This window comes from Tetranychus urticae, chromosome 2 (assembly GCF_039701765.1).
Source record: "Tetranychus urticae isolate SD_2017Ah chromosome 2, NJAU_TeUrti_SD_1.0, whole genome shotgun sequence".
In the NCBI taxonomy this organism is placed as follows: Eukaryota; Metazoa; Arthropoda; class Arachnida; order Trombidiformes; family Tetranychidae; genus Tetranychus; species Tetranychus urticae.
The window spans coordinates 342,994-359,169 of record NC_142959.1 but is presented as its reverse complement, the minus strand read 5'-3'; the positions used below and the strand labels follow the sequence as shown (position 1 = coordinate 359,169).

The following is a 16,176-nucleotide window of genomic DNA, read 5'->3' as shown; positions in this document are numbered from 1 at the left end:
ATAACAAAACTTGACTGATTCGCATATCCTGACAGGAACTTGTGATTATCGATCGATTTTCCAATTGAATCCAATCATTTTAACATATTATCAGTTCGTATCTTTAGTTTGTGCTCAGCACACATTATTTATCAGAAACACAAACTTAATTTAACTCAAAGCCTTGATTAAAATAATCAAAATTTCACTACAATTAGCAAACATTCATCTAAGGTTGATCGGTTGCTATTGAGTTGAATCTTCATTGAATCTAAAAAAGTCCTCCAATAAGCATCTTTAGTGTTTTAAATTTGGTACCAGGAAATCAGCATTAAATGAACATCACCAATCTATTTACCTTTATCACTTTGAACTAAATATAGAAATAGGAAAGTAAATCTTAATCCAGATTAGAGATATCATATTATATTCAAGTTACATTTTCACTTTTTGATATCCAAAAAAAGCTTTTTTTCAAAATTCTGAACTTTACTTAAACGTTACAGGTTGAAAAAGTAATATATTGACCAAATAGTTTGGACATAAGTTGAAACATTTAAAGCACAAATCAAATTGATTTACAATAATATTATTTGACGAACAATAAAATAAAACTAAATACAAAAATCATTGATTAAAGTTAAGCCTTAAATAAAGATAATCTTAACATCTGTACTGTAAAGCTGATAAAAGCATAATATTTGCATAATATGCCTTCAGCCGGCTAATCAGGTATCGATTAAAGTATTAATTGAAAACGATTATCAATATTTCCTAAAATTTAAAATCAAAGTGTCTTTTGTGATATTTAATAAAAATAATATTGTAATAATTATCAAGGTAAAAGTAGGTGATTTGAATTATAGTGAAAAGTAAAGATATCACCGTTGAAAGTTAGTCAATGGTAACTTATGGTTATCAAGTATGGGTATAATAACAATCAGCTTGATAAATTGTTTAAACTGTGAATACTCAAAGTAAAGTGGTTTGTTTTGATTATCTAATTGCTTGCTGCCCTGAAGGTTAATTGAGCTCTTTTGCTCTCCAAACCTTGGCCGGATTTGTTGAGGATTTATTGACAACTTGTTAATGTTGATTGTGACCACAATAATTTTTAATAACAGTAAAACTTATTTACACTATTAAGCAAAGAGGAGTTTACTTAATAAATCAGCGTAATCGCTTTTAATTTTTGACTCTGATTGCTTTAGCTTTTGATGATTTTTAATTTGGATAACAACTTGGACAAGGATTTTTGACTTTCTTTTAACAAACTTATTCAGCCATTTTTTGTTCAATTTCATTCTTATCCAAAAGGTTTTAACAACGACAACCTCTTATCATCTATATGTATAATATAATAACTTATTAAAATTATTATTTGTCATCTTTAATTCACGTGATTTATTCCAATTCATATTGATCACCAATTTTGTTATAAAATCATTAATGATCAACCTTTAATCGGACGCACAAGGAATATTTTTATTCATTGTTTTCTTCCCTTTTATTGATCTGAGTTTATTCCTGACTTCAACTCATGATGTTTCCATCCAAAGGAACTAAATTTTTTATATTAATCATTCTATCAACTCTTATTTTAGGTAAGTTTATTGTTAACTTTTTACAAATATTTAAAAAACCGCCTAAAATTTAATATGAAAATTGTATTCAACAAACAGTTATGATTGGTTAACGGATTGAATCAGCTGTGATTTTCAATTTTTCATTCTTCAAATTTTACAATATCTTTTAATTTCAACCCACGTTTAATTGAAAAATGCCAATTATTACATGTTAATTTTTAGTAATCTAATATAACCATGATTAAGATATCTTTTGAAAATAATTCCAAGCGTTGTTAATATAGCTAATAACTATTAATTTATTATAAAAGTGCTTTTGTTTAATCTTTTCTTCACTTTATTTTCCCATTATTCTCGCTACCAATAGTTGACTGCCAAAGAAATAATCGCGGCCAGTCCCGTCGCATTAATCGATTTAAGAAAGCCACTGAGTCCAGTTCAACATCAACACCATCAACAAACTCATCAACATCACCAAAAACATTAAATGTTACATCTGAGAAATCTGGTGAAATAGAATCAATTGAAAGTGATTTAACCTCAACCAATGCTTCATTGATCACCTCGAGCAATGGTAATGGCAATGGTTCTGAAAGTAAAGGATGGAATGCTAAACTTGGATTCTGTCGAGAAATCGTCAGTCAATATGGAAACGATATAAGAAGTGTTTTGCTTGTTGGTAATTTTGCCTTCCCAACTAGTCGAGAAGCAATTGATGCTCATTGCGCGTAAGTATCAACTTTAAAATATCTCCCATCAAATACCCTTCCACAATGGCTATTTATCAAAATTGCTTGATCGATTTAAATTTTGGAGGTTATGATCATCAACTAAGCTTTAAGCCATTAATGATTTTGGTAACGCTTCAAAGCTAAGCTTCAATGTGGATTATCAAAGCTAACCAAAGGCTAAGCTACCTGTGTTGTAATTTTGGTTCCCAAAGTGTTGATCTTTCCTTGAAAGTGCACAACAGCAGTTGAATTTGACAGAGATTAATGCTCATTTTCCGTTTACATTTATGTTTAATTACTTCTAACTTTCATTAATTTCAATTTTCATTTTCTTGCTAATTTCAAACAGACTTGGAGATCGAGTATATAAAGCTTTACGTAAATTTTCAACCAGTTGCTTAACTTCATTGCCTCGTCAATTGTTTTCAATATTTTTAAGAGGACTTCGTAAATTGATTAAAAATGTTTGCCATGCATCGAAGGAAAAAGAAAGTAAGTTAATTAGTTGTTTTGGTGTTTATTTTGGAACACATTGAATGATTCCATTACGTTAATGGTTGTTTCATTGAAAGGTTAAATAAGAAAGTGTCAAATAACTGATATAAATCGGAAATTGGAAAAGTAAAAAATATATTTTTATAAATAGACTTTTGATTATAATTTTGCTGCAATTTAACCTTGTAGTTGGATAATTAAAGGTGCATAGGCAGCAATGATAGTGAGAAGGAAGAGTTGAAAATCATAATTTTTGATGATAATTTCATGTCACAAGGATTCAAGTAAACTCTGTATATTAATATTAGTCTTTCTGGACCGGGTAAATATGATTAGGAATTGAAAACTCAATCTGATGCTCACATGTTTTTTCAAGGTTAACCAGTCCATCATTAACATTATATCATCAAGGTTTCACGTCAATGGTTACGGCAAAAATTTAATCGACATTGGACTGGAAATTGAACATGGAATTAATGGAACTAAGTCAAATTGTTTCAGCGTAAAATTAGATTATTTTGATTAACTAGTTTAAATATAGCTGCGATAATATGGCGTCATCTATTGTTTACAAATTATGTTACCCTTTGAAATCACATGACAGTACAATATTAAGTCATTTTAATAATTATTTTGTTTTATTTTCACCTTCTCTTTCAGGAGCGATTGAAATCCTTAAATGTACAACTGATGCAAGTTTACCTGGTTGGAATGTGTGTTTGAACGTGGCTAATCGACAATTTGAATCGACGGCAATCAATTCAACGGATGCACAATTATTTGGAGATTTATGCTGCATGTACAATCAACTGGAAAATTGTGTTCGAGCCAATTTACAGAAGAGGCCCGAATGTGCATCAAAACCATTTGAAGTGTCTAAATTTTTCCAACAAATGATCGATGCAACATTAAAAGATGTTATGGACATTGCTTGTACAAAATATGCCACTGAAGGTGAATGTATAAAAAATAACGCTGATGGTTTAATTAGATTAAAAGGTGCTGCTGATGCTAACTTCGAGGTAAATGATATATTCTTGATTGGTCCACTTCTCAAGATTTTCCCTCGATTGGCCAATGATTAAAATATCAACATGTAAGGATCACTGTTGGATGATCGGCGACCAACATGTTTAATAGCTTTCATTAGTGAACAAAATCATCTCTTTTTTGAATCAAAGTTCCAGTTTGAAATAATCAAATTCAATATGTAAACGCCATTGAGGCCTTCAAAAATACTCCACAACTATCTGATATCCAGATTGTCTTAAACCAAATTAATATATTTCTCATTCTCTCGACTTTGTGTTACTTTATCTATACCTGTTGTTTAATTGATAAATAATAAAAGATGGTTATCAACAATAAACAGGTATTCAGTTTTTAAACTATGAAAATGTTTGGTCAGACAATATTTCACTAGTCTGAAGGTCAATTGTGCTGAAAACATTATTCAAACCTTGGCTGGTTATGAACAGGTTATTGCTGTTGATTGTTGTCACAAAACTGATTAATATTGAGCAACTCTAAGCAAATATGGTGAGTTACTTCGAATCAAATCGCTCTTTAATACTACATTCCAAACAACTCTTCTCTACATTTTTCATAATAAAACAATTCCTTATCGGTTGGCTTGTATTTAATCAAAACACCCTTTTCATTGATATAGTTTCCTGGTGGAGGTAAAGACAAGAATTTTCGTGCCTGTGTCCTGATATCACAGCATCTCATTTGGTCTCCTACAATGAGAATTTGAAAATTATGGTAAATGAGACATAACAGGTTAAACCTGATAATAATGTTAATAATCTATGATACTAACCTATAACCAAACAAATGCACGGACAAATACAACACCAAATTAATGAGATGAACATGATTACGAAGAGAAACAGGGTTAATGTGGATACATTAGTGACATTCTTTCTGAAAGATTCGGCATCGGCTATTGCGACTAGAGTATCATAGTCATCATAATATTCCTTCCATTCAAGTTCATCATCATAGATAGAAGGTGGTTCAGGAAGAACATCGTAAAAAGCATTTCTCTGATAAAATCAAGTTTAATTAGAAAATATTTGAAAGGTTCTTGATTGGATTGTAAATGAACTTACCTTTGTTATTGATTTGCACCAAATAAACTGAAAATAAACAAAACAAAACAATAAACTAAAAGCAAGCTGTAAACTCATATTAAACAGACAGAAAGATTGCTTTAAATATCCGTAAACAAAGTAATCAAAATGATTGAATTCAATAATATCCCGACAACCTCAAGATTTATACAGTTTCATCCTAGTTTAAATTATTAATTAAATGTTTTGTTTTAATGGTACTAATCATTAAGCAATTATAGAGATTTTAGATTTTGACTACATTTTAAATTGGTGTAAAACTTTATAAGTGGCAAGAATCTGTGAAAAGTGATTAAATCAACAAATTATCTCAATCTCCTTATCCCTTTTAACATGGGTTTGGCAAACATTTTTCAAAAGAAGCTCATTCAAAGTCCATTTTAGAAAAGATTCCGTATTTAATTAGACTGGGCTATGTATCAAATTGCAGAACACGGTTTTGTGATCAAAATGGTGAATCATTTGTCTCTCTATCACATGTCTAACAAATCATCATGAGGACTTTACTAACAGGTCGCCCTTTACTTTCAAGGTTCAAAGTTAAATTTCATTTTGTTCAGCTGTAGAATCAGGTTTTATTTTGGTTTTTCTCATTGACGATGGTTTTTCATCGAGAATTCGAGTCTTTAATAAATATGGATTTAATTTATTGTATTCGGCAAAAAAATTATGATCAATCATGATCGGGAGTTCCATTCGCTTTATTAACTTATCAACTCGAGATCAATTCAATTCATTTGCTTTTATTTTAAACTGTGTTGATCACTTCATTGGGTAAGGCTTTACTTTTACGGACAAAGGCGTGAACTTTAAAAATCATCCAATGGTAGACGTCTTTCAAAAGCGCCCTTCATTGAAATTTTAAATTAGCAAATTTACTCTACTATTATTGTACAAATTGCTCATGTTTTCATCTAATATGACAAAATATTACTTAATCTCTACTTGCAAAATAAAGCTTGAGAAATGCTTTCTGTTTCAGGGATGGAAGCTGAATAGACTGAATGAAACGATTATCAATTGAATTCGTATTTCCAGTATACTTATCAATAATCAATGCACATCAAAGCTAAGATATCTTGTACTATGATATTTGATTTGTTCTGTTAACAATATTCGATCGAATGTATAACATAGCGGTTGTGATAGATCAATGACGCCTTTTAGATCTTGACAATCATTTGAGAGGCTTGTTGTGAAATTAATCGAGTAATCCTTGATCGCCCTTGGGTTCAGGTCTATCCATATTTACCAGGTTCGCCATGATTATCTTTCAAACATGTGGATTTTATTCAGAATATTATTATTGCATATGATAAGATTGAATTACCAGGCATTCCAATCAATGCAAGCTGACACTGTTGACCTGGAGGTCTTCAAGTCGATCACCATCTTCTGGTTCACCTATTCCAATTAAACAGCACAAAAGATATAAGATTAATTTAGTTTCTTCATAGCAGTAATACATTGAATTCAAGGATTCACTTACAGAATATCTTCTCTTTTAGTTGAGATTTGGATCATAAAATGGTACAATAAAGATTTAGATGCAAACTAATATTTAATTTTAAATCTTTAGCATTCACCTGGAATTGGCTTTTGATCAGGAAGACTTTGCCACGATGAGAAAAAAAGATTTTATAATTGGCATAAAAGATGAATAAAATTTCATATTTACATAATTCTTTAGTTTACTATTTGGGTAAAGATGACTTGATGAACCTTACTCTATGGATCAGGGAATCCTTCAAGTCCAACAGGAATTGTTAGATCAATAAGATCACGCTCTTCTTGACTACCTGTAAATGTGCTGGTCCAGGTTCATCCCTTCGATTATGGTAGGTATTATAGAAGGTACTTCTATACAAATGTTTCATTTTAATCAAAAGACGGAATGATCTAAATAACCTTTATTCACCAGAAATGAAGACAAGTTTATTTTACTAATTACGAGCATGAGGTAAACGGCGGCGGACAAAACCTCCCAAATATTTCGAAAATGATGTAAGTAAATCACTGACCGATTCCCTCGAAATGGTTGGTTTATTAATAATTCGATTGGCATTTGCAGGGCGTTTATCATGAGGATAGGATTGGATTCTCTTCCATGGATCGTCATCATGTGTGGCCAATCTGTATTTCGAGCTGAAGCCGGGTTCCTCAAGTATTGCGTACAATCTCTCTGGATGATTTGTAATTATCCCATCGACACCAAATCTAACAAGTCACATCAATATGGAATGAAGTGAATCAAATAAGAAAGAAACAAGATAAAGATTAATGCCAAAAAGAGAAGGAATATCGTTTCGAAAAAGTTTGAAACTTACCTGAGAGAGGCTCTAAGATTAGGCCGCAAATCGATTGTCCAGTGATAAACTTTGTCAATAATCGGATCTGAACGACCCTTTGAATCACGTCTATTTAGCACTTCAGTTAACCTCTCAAGACTATAAAAGGGGGAGATACAGTTGGATATGCCATCTCCAAGCCAAATGTTATTGGTAATCTGAATTTGTCGCCAAAATGAAATGACATCTGAAACTTCATCATTCAACCCAGTATCCCAACCAATTTTAGCATTTAGATGCTGCAATCTACTCCTTTCTAGTTCCCTTGTAAATCCAAGAACAAAATCATAATCAGAAACATGGCCAATGGATAGAAGAAGCTTAATTTTTGAAGTTGTAGTTCCAAATTCAAACAAATTGGAAATCACCTTTTCTGCTAAATCACTTCCAGCAGTTGCCTTAACAGATAAAGGTAAAGATGAAATTTTTAGATCCAGAAACAAAAGAACTAATTGTTCTTTGTAATTTATATTCTCTGCGATTAAAAACACAACAAAACAGCAAATAAATGAAAAGAGAAACACAATCAAATTGAAAAACTGTCTTACCTGGTTTGGTTATTTCTCGAACATAAGCTAAATATTTCTCAATATCTTCTTGTTCCTTACAAAAGCGAGCACAATCACATGGAGGTCCATGGAAGGTATGTAAAGCGGTTCCATTGGAAGAAAAAGAAACATCAGCTTCGATTACATTGGCACCACGACTTAAATAAAGATCAATCTCTTTGATGGAGTTAACCATGTGAGCGATGTTGTAAATCGGTCTCACAGCTCCATGAATTAAGGGTAACAAAGCTGATAAGATTAGCAAACGACGAAAATTTATTAAATACTTTTTATCCATAACAATTACTGTTGCTCGAAATAAAAAAAACAATTCAGATTTCAAGATGAAAACAGGTAGAAAAGGAAAAGTTCAGACGAATAGATGAAAAAGGAAGCAAAAATGAGGGAGAAGTCTCAAAGCATTGAGTCGCTCCCATTTCCTCACTCACTCTCATTTTTGTTTCAAACGGCCAAGTTATTCATTAAAATGCAATCTTCAAGCTTTGGGCATTTTAACCTGAAAAATTAGCAACTTATTTACAGATTTGTTTCAACATCGATTTCATCTTTAATTGTTCTGTTGCTTTTATCCTTTATCGGTGTGACAGAAGATAGTTGAGATATTTGTCAAAAGTCAAGAGTGAAAGGAAACCTTTTAACGTCATGAATGTCAAGCATTAATTTTTTTAACAAAAAGAGAGAAATTCAAGAATCCCAAACGGAAACGAAATAAACTGAACACTGAACCATTAACTTCCTGATTGATTTTCACCTCCAAATAGCTGTTTAACGCATTAGAATCAACAAAAATATTTTGTTTCTTTCATTCAGTTTGAACATGAACTTTTTTCACTTTTCATCTCATTGCTTTGCATAATTATTGACTTGAATGTTACAAAAAGTTTCATCATAAACATATCAATGATTGAGATGTTTACCAGAAATCAAAGGGCCTCATCGATAATTTCGTACCTTGGTCTAGCTATATGGGTATGAGAGATATGATAACCACATCATGATCATGTTTACCACACTTGAAATTATGATTATCAAGTATCACCGAAAGCTCATCATCACCAGCGTCAACCACATCGTCACCAACTAACTCAATCCAACACAAATTACCCATCGAATCATCTCCAAGTTTGAGTACCGTGGTTATTTAACAAGCTGCAACTAGACAAAGTATTAGTATCGTTTGAAAGAGTGAACCACTCAACAGATATGTGATTTCATCCACCAGATTTCATCTATAATAATGAAAAAAACCATTCTCAACCTCATTTGAAGGCAAATTTATTTTACTAAATGCGTGCAAAAGGCGAACTCAGATAAACAAAATCTCTTACATATTTCGTAAATGATGTAAACATGTCAGATGCACTGGTTATTGCTGTCAAAATAACTGGTTGTATGTCACTGGTGGCACTTGGAGCTGGTTTCTCTTCCAGATCTGGTTGAATTCTTTTCCATGGATCGTCATCGTGTGTGGCTAATCTGTATTTATATTTGAAGTCGCGTTCTTTCAGTATTGCGTACAATCTCTCTGGATGATTTGTTATTATCCCATCAACACCGAGTCTATCATAAAGTAGAGTGATAAATAGAGTGGAAAGAAGATCAAAACAAAAAGCAAACGAAATTCAAAATTGATATTCAAATAGGGGAAAGATAAAAGATTAAGTTCCAAAAAATTTTTGAGCCTAACTTACTTTAAAGAAGCTCTAATTTTATGATGAAAATCAATTGTCCAATGATAAACTTTGTCAATCATTGGATCTTTTGGAATCCTTTTACTTCTTAAATCACGATTAGAAACAACTTCAGTCAACCTCCCAAGATTGTAAAATGGTGAAATGCAGTTCGAGTAGCCATCTCCAAGCCAAATATTATCAATAATCTTAATCTTTTTCCACATTGATATTACATCCGAAACTTCATCATTCATCCCCACATCCCATCCAATTTTATCCTTTAAATGTTTCATTTCACTTTTTTCTAGTTCTTTTTGGAAACCAAGCACAAAATCAGAATCCTCAACATGACCAATGGACAAGAGAAGTTTAATTTTAGATGTTGTTGTACCAAATTCAAATAGATTGGTAATCACTTTTCGGGCTAAATTCCTTCCAGCGTTCGCCTTGACAGAGGCAGGTAATGATGAAATCTTGAGGTCAAGGAAAAGTAAAACCAATTGTTTTTTGTAATTTGCATTCTCTGAAATAAGTAAAAACACAACAAGTACACACATGAGAATATTATCATCATTGTCAACCATGAAGGTATTGTAATAACAAAAACACAATGAAGCTCCAAACACATGAGAAAAACAATAAAATGACAATAATAGTCTTACCTGGCTTTGTTATTTCACGGACGTAGACTAAATATTTTTCAATATTTTCTTGCTGGGTACAATGGCGAAAACAATCACATGGATATCCATGGAAGGTGTACAGCGCTGTTCCGTTGAGGGAAAAAGAAACATCCGCTTCAATTGTATTCGCTCCACGTTTTAAATAAAGATTAATTTCTTTTATAGAGTTGACCATATGAGCAATATTATAAATTGGTCTTGGCACAACACTAACCATTAAAATCTTAAAAGGTAAAATCATAAAAATAAAAGTGTAAAAATAACAATGAAAATTGATAAACATTTTGAACTCTGAAGAACACTTTGATCTGAGAGCAAGTTGACACTGAAATGACTTTTCTATTTCTTCTTTTTCGACGCATTTAACTTAAAGTCAGTTCAAGTTCTCGGTTTCCTTGAACATAAACAAATGTGCTCAAATTGCTTGAAGCAAAGAATGAAAGAGCCAACTTTGAACAAGCAAAGTTAAAACAAGCCCTAATCCTATGATTAAAAGAAGCTTTTCTAGATTTCCATTGGTGCTTCTATGATCTTCAAACCTTTTATGAATATCAAACATGAGTTTCTATCCGAATGACAAAAAGAGGAAAATTCAAGAATCCCAAATGGAAACGAAATAAACTGATCACTAAACCATTAACTTCCTGATTGATTTTCACCTCCAAATAGCTGTTTAAGACATTAGAATCAACAAAAAATATTTTGTTTCTTTCACTCAACATGAATTTTTTTCACTTCTCATCTCATTGCTTTGCATAATTATTAACTCTCAACACAAATTGATCAATGGTTAAGATGTTAATGTACAACAATTTAACCAAGTCTTACAGAAGATTTACGAAACTTAGATTTAGATTACCGTCGCTAATATGTCAATTTGGTTCTCTTGATCTTAACTCTCATCGAAATAAATCGAAACACAAAATCGTTAAAAAATAAAAAAATATTTGGTTGTTTTGCAAATAGAAATCTCTACTTTTGACTGTTTTGGTTTGGCTGTTTTGAGTGCCACTCCATGAATCTATTAAAGTTTACAATCATAACTCGAATGAATTCTGATCAAAAGAACGACATCTTTCAGCGGTCAGTCAACACTCAATTGTTCAACAACGAATATAACATTCATCATTCAAATACAATAAAGAGTCAAGAGCATGAAATCTAACATGCTACCCATTAATGAAGGTTTAGACTTGTGTTCTTGATTTGTGAATGAACCAATGGATGCTTATTTACGCGTGTAAATATACAGCGGAAAACTTATCAGGCGCAAATCAGGCCCTTTACTTTCCTTGACTCGTTTTCAAGTGCTTATGGATTATGAACAGAAACGCATCTGGTTTCATTTCGTTGAGTAGAGGATCAAGTGCAAACACTTCGACTTTCTAGTTTATATCAGTTTGAAAAACTTTGGGAGTTTTCACGGCTTGAAAACAGATTCAAACCTTAGTACATTAAGGTTAGTATCATTAACAGTTTATTATAGACGGAGTAACATTGAATTTACACTCATATAAAGATAGATTTTGTTCAAATAAATAAAGATGATAATTTACAGCAACAATGCTTCAACAATTTATGGTTCAATTGAAACAAACTGGACCCAATTCGAGTCCGAATTGATGATTAGGCGAGTCTGCATCCTTAATTGCTACATCTAAAATTGGCAGTCGTTGAGTCTTTGTCGTTTTGTATTCAATAATACTTTTATCCCAAACATTTGGCTCAGCATCCTGCAATTTATAGTAAAATCAATTAAGTTATTAAGTAATTAGAGAAATGAAGAGTAAGTAATAAATTTCGATTTCTTAAATGATAGTATTTTTAAACATTAGTAGATTAGAAACATGAAACTTACTTGGCAACCGTCGTGCAATATTTTATATCGAAACTGTGAGTTACCATTGATCGATAGCTCCACATCGTTTGAAGCAAGTAATTTGATTGACCTTCGATATGTCTTGAGATTAGCATCATAAACACCAATCGCATTATAACAATGGAAAGTTAAATTTTGATGAACTTGTCCAGTTAACATTTGCAAGTACTTAATTTGAACAGAATTGGCTTTGTAGTTAATCTAAAGAAGAGCAAATAAATTAGATTCAATTGGGTAAAAAACAAAGGTAAAATAAGTTACATTTTCAGACATTTCACTAAGCCATGAATATCCTGGTTTAGCGGATGGTCGATGTTTTCGTTCAAAAATTGCAGGCGAGGGATAAATACAAGTTTCCTTAGTTTCCATGTTACAATAAGCTTGAATTGCATCACTTGGATCACCCTCATTTGGATCAATATAATAGACTCCTAAAGAGTATAAAAGTAATTAGTTAATTGTATTTTTTTTTCGTTAATTTTACTGTTACCGTTTGCAAGATTGGGTCGGTCATTAACGAGATCTTGGCATGTTTTTGCCGGCCATTCCTTTTCACCGGTAGGTCTACGAAGTTTACCGTATTCATCGATTAAATTGGTAAAATATTTGTTGACCATTTTTTTCTTTTCAGTTTCAGGTACACTTGATGAGAGTAGTTTACTGGGTTCATCACCAAGAATGGGATCTGGACCTTTGCTTTGTCGTTGACCTAAAATTGCTGCTAATGTAGTAGCGTCAAATGCGTACGAATCACATGAAGAGGAGCATCCAGTTCCTGGTGGACCAGGCTGTCCAGGGTGTCCAGGTCTTCCAGGTTCACCGGGACTACCTCGAGGTCCCATTGGTCCAACTGGACCAGGAGAACCTGGATTACCATCACGACCAGGTTGTCCTCGTGGTCCTGGTGACCCTATCGGACCAGGGACTCCAGTAATACCAGAATTTCCCTTTTCTCCTGATTCTCCTTTTGGTCCTGGTGATCCTGGTAGACCAACAAATCCTCTGTGACCTTTTATTCCTTTCTCTCCTGGTTCGCCCCGATCTCCTTTCATTCCTGGTTGTCCAGGTAAACCTTGAAGTCCTCTTGGACCTTGGTGTCCTTGGTTCCCTTGAGGACCGATGGAACCCTTTTCACCCTGTTGACCGACTGGACCCATTGGTCCGATTAAACCTTGAATTCCAGGAGGTCCAGGAGGTCCTGGTTGTCCATTGATACCGGGAGGTCCCTTGTCTCCAGGTCTACCAGGGATTCCATCTTTACCAGAATCTCCTTTGAGTCCAGGCTCTCCACATGGACCTGCTGGTCCTGGAAGTCCCTGTGGCCCTGGTGGTCCTGATGGTCCTTCATGGCCTGGTTTACCATCTGAACCACGTTCACCCTGTGGACCAGGTTGACCTGGTGATCCTGGTCTGCCTTGTGCTCCAGGTAAACCACTGTAACCTCTTTCACCTCGTTCACCAGGTTGGCCAGGAATTCCTGGTGGACCTGATGCTCCTTCAGGCCCTGAATCTCCTTTAGGACCCATTAAACCAGGGCTTCCAGGTAATCCTGATTGACCCGGAGGACCAGCTCTACCAGATTCACCAGTGGAACCCTTAAGACCTGGAAGTCCAATTGGACCGATTGGCCCTTGTGGACCTGTTAGTCCTCTCAACCCTGGTCTGCCTGGAGCACCAGGGAATCCAGCATCACCTTTCTTTCCTTCCTCTCCTCTGGCTCCTTTAATTCCCATAATTCCGGGGGCACCTTGATGACCTTGTGGACCAGGAGGTCCTTGAGGTCCGCCAACTCCTTGGTCACCTTTTTCGCCCGAAACTCCTTTAATTCCTTGAGATCCTGGCTGACCTGGTGCACCAGGGAATCCTGGTGGTCCTGAAGGACCCATCGGACCTTTCTCGCCGGGCAACCCACGTTCACCTCGTGCTCCTGTTTGTCCTGGTTCTCCTTTCTGACCAGTTTCACCTGTACTTCCAGATGGACCCATCGGTCCGGGTATTCCAGGCTCACCAGTTTTACCCGGAGAACCTTCTGGTCCTGTTAGACCAATATCACCTCGTTCACCTTTACTTCCAGGATGTCCAGTTTCGCCTCGAGATCCTGGTAAACCAGGAATGCCAGGAGGTCCTTTATGACCTCGATCCCCTTTAGGTCCAGGTAAACCTGGCGAACCATCAGACCCTGGAGTTCCCGAGTCCCCTTTGATACCTTGTAAGCCAATCGGTCCTGGAGGACCGCGTTCACCGGGAAAACCTCGATCACCTCGAGCTCCACGTTCACCAGGAGCACCAACTATGCCAGGTTGGCCTATTTCACCATCTTTTCCAGGCAGCCCCTGAATTCCTGGTGGCCCTCTGAACCCAGGTGGACCAGGAGGTCCTGAAGCCCCTTTCTCACCAACAGGTCCAGTTTGTCCAGGTTGACCAGTCAATCCAATCGGTCCAGGCAATCCTTGATCACCCTTAAGTCCAGGTTGACCAACTAATCCTTGTTTCCCAGGTTCACCATGATCTCCTTTCAAACCAGGCATTCCAATTAATCCAGGTTGACCCTGTTGACCTGGATGTCCTGGCTCCCCAGGTCGACCATCATCTCCTGGTTTACCTCTTTCGCCTGGAATACCATCTTGACCAGGAGGACCGGGTTTTCCACTAGGACCTCGAAGTCCCATTGGTCCTTGTGGTCCCGGACTTCCAGGCTCACCAACTGACCCTTTTAGTCCTGTAAGGCCCATTGGTCCAGGCGAACCTCGATCTCCTTTTAGACCAGCCGGTCCTTCGGGTCCAACAGGACCTGTAAGACCGATAAGGCCACGCTCTCCTTGACTACCTGCTAAACCTGGTGATCCAGGCAGCCCTGGTTTACCCCTTCGACCGTGGTTACCTTGGGGTCCAGGAGGTCCTCGTGGTCCTTCAGTACCAGGTTCGCCTTTTCTTCCGACATCACCTTTCAGTCCAGGTTCACCCGGTGATCCTGCCTGTCCTTTTGGTCCAATCGGTCCTGAAGGACCTTCAACTCCTGGTGGACCCCGTGCACCAGGAAAGCCAGGCTGGCCATTACGACCAGATTCTCCTTGAGTTCCCTTTTCACCTTGAACTCCTCTAATTCCCTGAGCTCCAGGAATTCCCGGCTCTCCAGGTTTGCCAGATTCTCCTTTTGGACCGAAATCTCCTCTATCGCCTTTCTGTCCAGTTTGACCGCTATCACCTTTTATACCAGGAGGCCCTGGAAATCCTGGTGGTCCAGCTCTACCTGGTGGACCAACAGGGCCCGGTGGACCTGGTAAACCATCGATTCCTCTCATTCCTGGAAGACCTGAGTTACCATCACGTCCTCGATCACCTTTTGGGCCAACACTGCCAATTGGTCCAGGTTCGCCGGGCTTGCCTGGAATGCCTCTTTCTCCAGGAATGCCTGGTTGACCTTTGACTCCGTCAACCCCAGGATAACCTCTGTGTCCTTTTGGACCAGGAATTCCTGGTATTCCTGGTGTTCCTCTTGGCCCAACTGCTCCTGGTGGTCCAGGATTTCCAGGCTTACCATCGAGACCAATTTCCCCATCACGTCCATTAGCACCGGGTAGACCACGTTCGCCTTGAATACCAGGCGATCCTGGTGGACCAGGTTCACCAGGTTCACCTCTAGGACCAGGAAATCCTTGTGGACCCGGTGGTCCCATTGGTCCTGCAGGGCCGCGAGGACCAGTCGGTCCCTTAAAAAGTTAAGAACAAAAATAAAATGCATATTAACGAACTAAATAACTGTAAACTTTAACATCAAACGTTATTTCATGACTTTAAATTTAAACCCGTTAGATGGCATTACATACCATTAAAACTCCATTTTCATTGTATTGTTGTATTGATACAAATCATTCAATAATTAATACAAACGACACAAAGGCAATGATCGTAAAATTAGACAAATCTATCATATCCAATCTTGGATCATAGCATAAAGTGAATCTTTGATAATTTAATTGCAATATGTGTTTATAGCGAATGAATAAAAAATAAAGCGATGAGCTTCAATAAATGGTCAGCATATTTCTGGCAAAAAAACAAATTATTCATTTAAAATTTTCAATTTGATTCCTGAAA

General features: G+C 35.8%; 5 protein-coding genes across 10 annotated transcripts; 1 reads left to right on the top strand and 4 right to left on the bottom strand.

The window, feature by feature from the left end:
- The first annotated feature begins 1,454 nt into the window (after positions 1–1,454).
- On the top strand, positions 1,455–4,160 carry LOC107368678 (uncharacterized). The gene is made up of 4 exons (XM_015936549.3): positions 1,455–1,583; positions 1,933–2,293; positions 2,646–2,788; positions 3,452–4,160. Exons 1-4 carry the CDS (start codon positions 1,520–1,522, stop codon positions 3,874–3,876), a joined length of 993 nt encoding a protein of 330 aa, XP_015792035.1. The 5' UTR covers positions 1,455–1,519; the 3' UTR covers positions 3,877–4,160.
- Positions 2,794–5,118, bottom strand: LOC149093664 (uncharacterized). The gene is made up of 3 exons (XM_089268362.1): positions 4,906–5,118; positions 4,614–4,839; positions 2,794–4,530 (listed from the first exon to the last, which is right to left on the bottom strand). Exons 1-3 carry the CDS (start codon positions 4,981–4,983, stop codon positions 4,364–4,366), a joined length of 471 nt encoding a protein of 156 aa, XP_089124488.1. The 5' UTR covers positions 4,984–5,118; the 3' UTR covers positions 2,794–4,363.
- A 1,575-nt stretch (positions 5,119–6,693) lies between these two features.
- On the bottom strand, positions 6,694–8,934 carry LOC107368676 (dermonecrotic toxin LcsSicTox-betaIC1-like). 3 transcript variants are annotated; one of them, XM_015936546.3, is made up of 4 exons: positions 7,823–8,230; positions 7,254–7,749; positions 6,948–7,143; positions 6,694–6,834 (listed from the first exon to the last, which is right to left on the bottom strand). In XM_015936546.3, the coding sequence occupies exons 1-4, from the start codon at positions 8,118–8,120 to the stop codon at positions 6,826–6,828; spliced, it is 999 nt and encodes a 332-aa protein (XP_015792032.2). In that variant the 5' UTR covers positions 8,121–8,230; the 3' UTR covers positions 6,694–6,825. The 3 variants fall into 3 exon arrangements, with proteins under 3 accessions (XP_015792032.2, XP_015792033.2, XP_015792031.2); XM_015936547.3 differs by adding an exon at positions 8,795–8,934 and having other exon boundaries at positions 6,822–7,143; positions 7,823–8,071; XM_015936545.3 differs by having other exon boundaries at positions 6,822–7,143; positions 7,823–8,229.
- LOC107368674 (dermonecrotic toxin StSicTox-betaIB1i-like) lies at positions 8,842–10,618 on the bottom strand. 4 transcript variants are annotated; one of them, XM_015936544.3, is made up of 4 exons: positions 10,179–10,618; positions 9,535–10,039; positions 9,172–9,403; positions 8,842–8,998 (listed from the first exon to the last, which is right to left on the bottom strand). In XM_015936544.3, the coding sequence occupies exons 1-4, from the start codon at positions 10,480–10,482 to the stop codon at positions 8,981–8,983; spliced, it is 1,059 nt and encodes a 352-aa protein (XP_015792030.1). In that variant the 5' UTR covers positions 10,483–10,618; the 3' UTR covers positions 8,842–8,980. The 4 variants fall into 4 exon arrangements, with proteins under 4 accessions (XP_015792030.1, XP_015792029.1, XP_015792028.1 ...); XM_015936543.3 differs by having other exon boundaries at positions 8,873–9,072; positions 10,179–10,598; XM_015936542.3 differs by having other exon boundaries at positions 8,874–9,101.
- A 1,035-nt stretch (positions 10,619–11,653) lies between these two features.
- On the bottom strand, positions 11,654–15,925 carry LOC107368669 (uncharacterized). Its single transcript, XM_089268356.1, has 5 exons — positions 15,906–15,925; positions 12,569–15,788; positions 12,340–12,509; positions 12,058–12,279; positions 11,654–11,932 (listed from the first exon to the last, which is right to left on the bottom strand). The coding sequence occupies exons 1-5, from the start codon at positions 15,906–15,908 to the stop codon at positions 11,783–11,785; spliced, it is 3,765 nt and encodes a 1,254-aa protein (XP_089124482.1). The 5' UTR covers positions 15,909–15,925; the 3' UTR covers positions 11,654–11,782.
- Between the last annotated feature and the right edge of the window lie 251 nt (positions 15,926–16,176).

What these genes read in the sequence shown, in the direction of transcription:
- LOC107368678 (XM_015936549.3), top strand. Translation starts at nt 1,520, where the DNA reads ATGATGTTTCCATCCAAAGGAACTAAATTTTTTATATTAATCATTCTA. An exon ending in TCTATCAACTCTTATTTTAG is followed by an intron (nt 1,584 to 1,932) that starts GTAAGTTTATTG and finishes CGCTACCAATAG; the next exon opens with TTGACTGCCAAAGAAATAAT. An exon ending in TGCATCGAAGGAAAAAGAAA is followed by an intron (nt 2,789 to 3,451) that starts GTAAGTTAATTA and finishes CTTCTCTTTCAG; the next exon opens with GAGCGATTGAAATCCTTAAA.
- LOC107368676 (XM_015936545.3), bottom strand. Translation starts at nt 8,120, where the DNA reads ATGGATAAAAAGTATTTAATAAATTTTCGTCGTTTGCTAATCTTATCA. An exon ending in TCGAGAAATAACCAAACCAG is followed by an intron (nt 7,750 to 7,822) that starts GTAAGACAGTTT and finishes TTTTAATCGCAG; the next exon opens with AGAATATAAATTACAAAGAA. An exon ending in AATCTTAGAGCCTCTCTCAG is followed by an intron (nt 7,144 to 7,253) that starts GTAAGTTTCAAA and finishes GTGACTTGTTAG; the next exon opens with ATTTGGTGTCGATGGGATAA.
- LOC149093664 (XM_089268362.1), bottom strand. Translation starts at nt 4,983, where the DNA reads ATGAGTTTACAGCTTGCTTTTAGTTTATTGTTTTGTTTTGTTTATTTT. An exon ending in GGTGCAAATCAATAACAAAG is followed by an intron (nt 4,840 to 4,905) that starts GTAAGTTCATTT and finishes TGATTTTATCAG; the next exon opens with AGAAATGCTTTTTACGATGT. An exon ending in GTGCATTTGTTTGGTTATAG is followed by an intron (nt 4,531 to 4,613) that starts GTTAGTATCATA and finishes TTCTCATTGTAG; the next exon opens with GAGACCAAATGAGATGCTGT.
- LOC107368669 (XM_089268356.1), bottom strand. An exon ending in TTAGTGAAATGTCTGAAAAT is followed by an intron (nt 12,280 to 12,339) that starts GTAACTTATTTT and finishes GCTCTTCTTTAG; the next exon opens with ATTAACTACAAAGCCAATTC. An exon ending in TATTGCACGACGGTTGCCAA is followed by an intron (nt 11,933 to 12,057) that starts GTAAGTTTCATG and finishes TATAAATTGCAG; the next exon opens with GATGCTGAGCCAAATGTTTG.
- LOC107368674 (XM_015936541.3), bottom strand. Translation starts at nt 10,482, where the DNA reads ATGTTTATCAATTTTCATTGTTATTTTTACACTTTTATTTTTATGATT. An exon ending in CCGTGAAATAACAAAGCCAG is followed by an intron (nt 10,040 to 10,178) that starts GTAAGACTATTA and finishes TACTTATTTCAG; the next exon opens with AGAATGCAAATTACAAAAAA. An exon ending in AAAATTAGAGCTTCTTTAAA is followed by an intron (nt 9,404 to 9,534) that starts GTAAGTTAGGCT and finishes ACTTTATGATAG; the next exon opens with ACTCGGTGTTGATGGGATAA.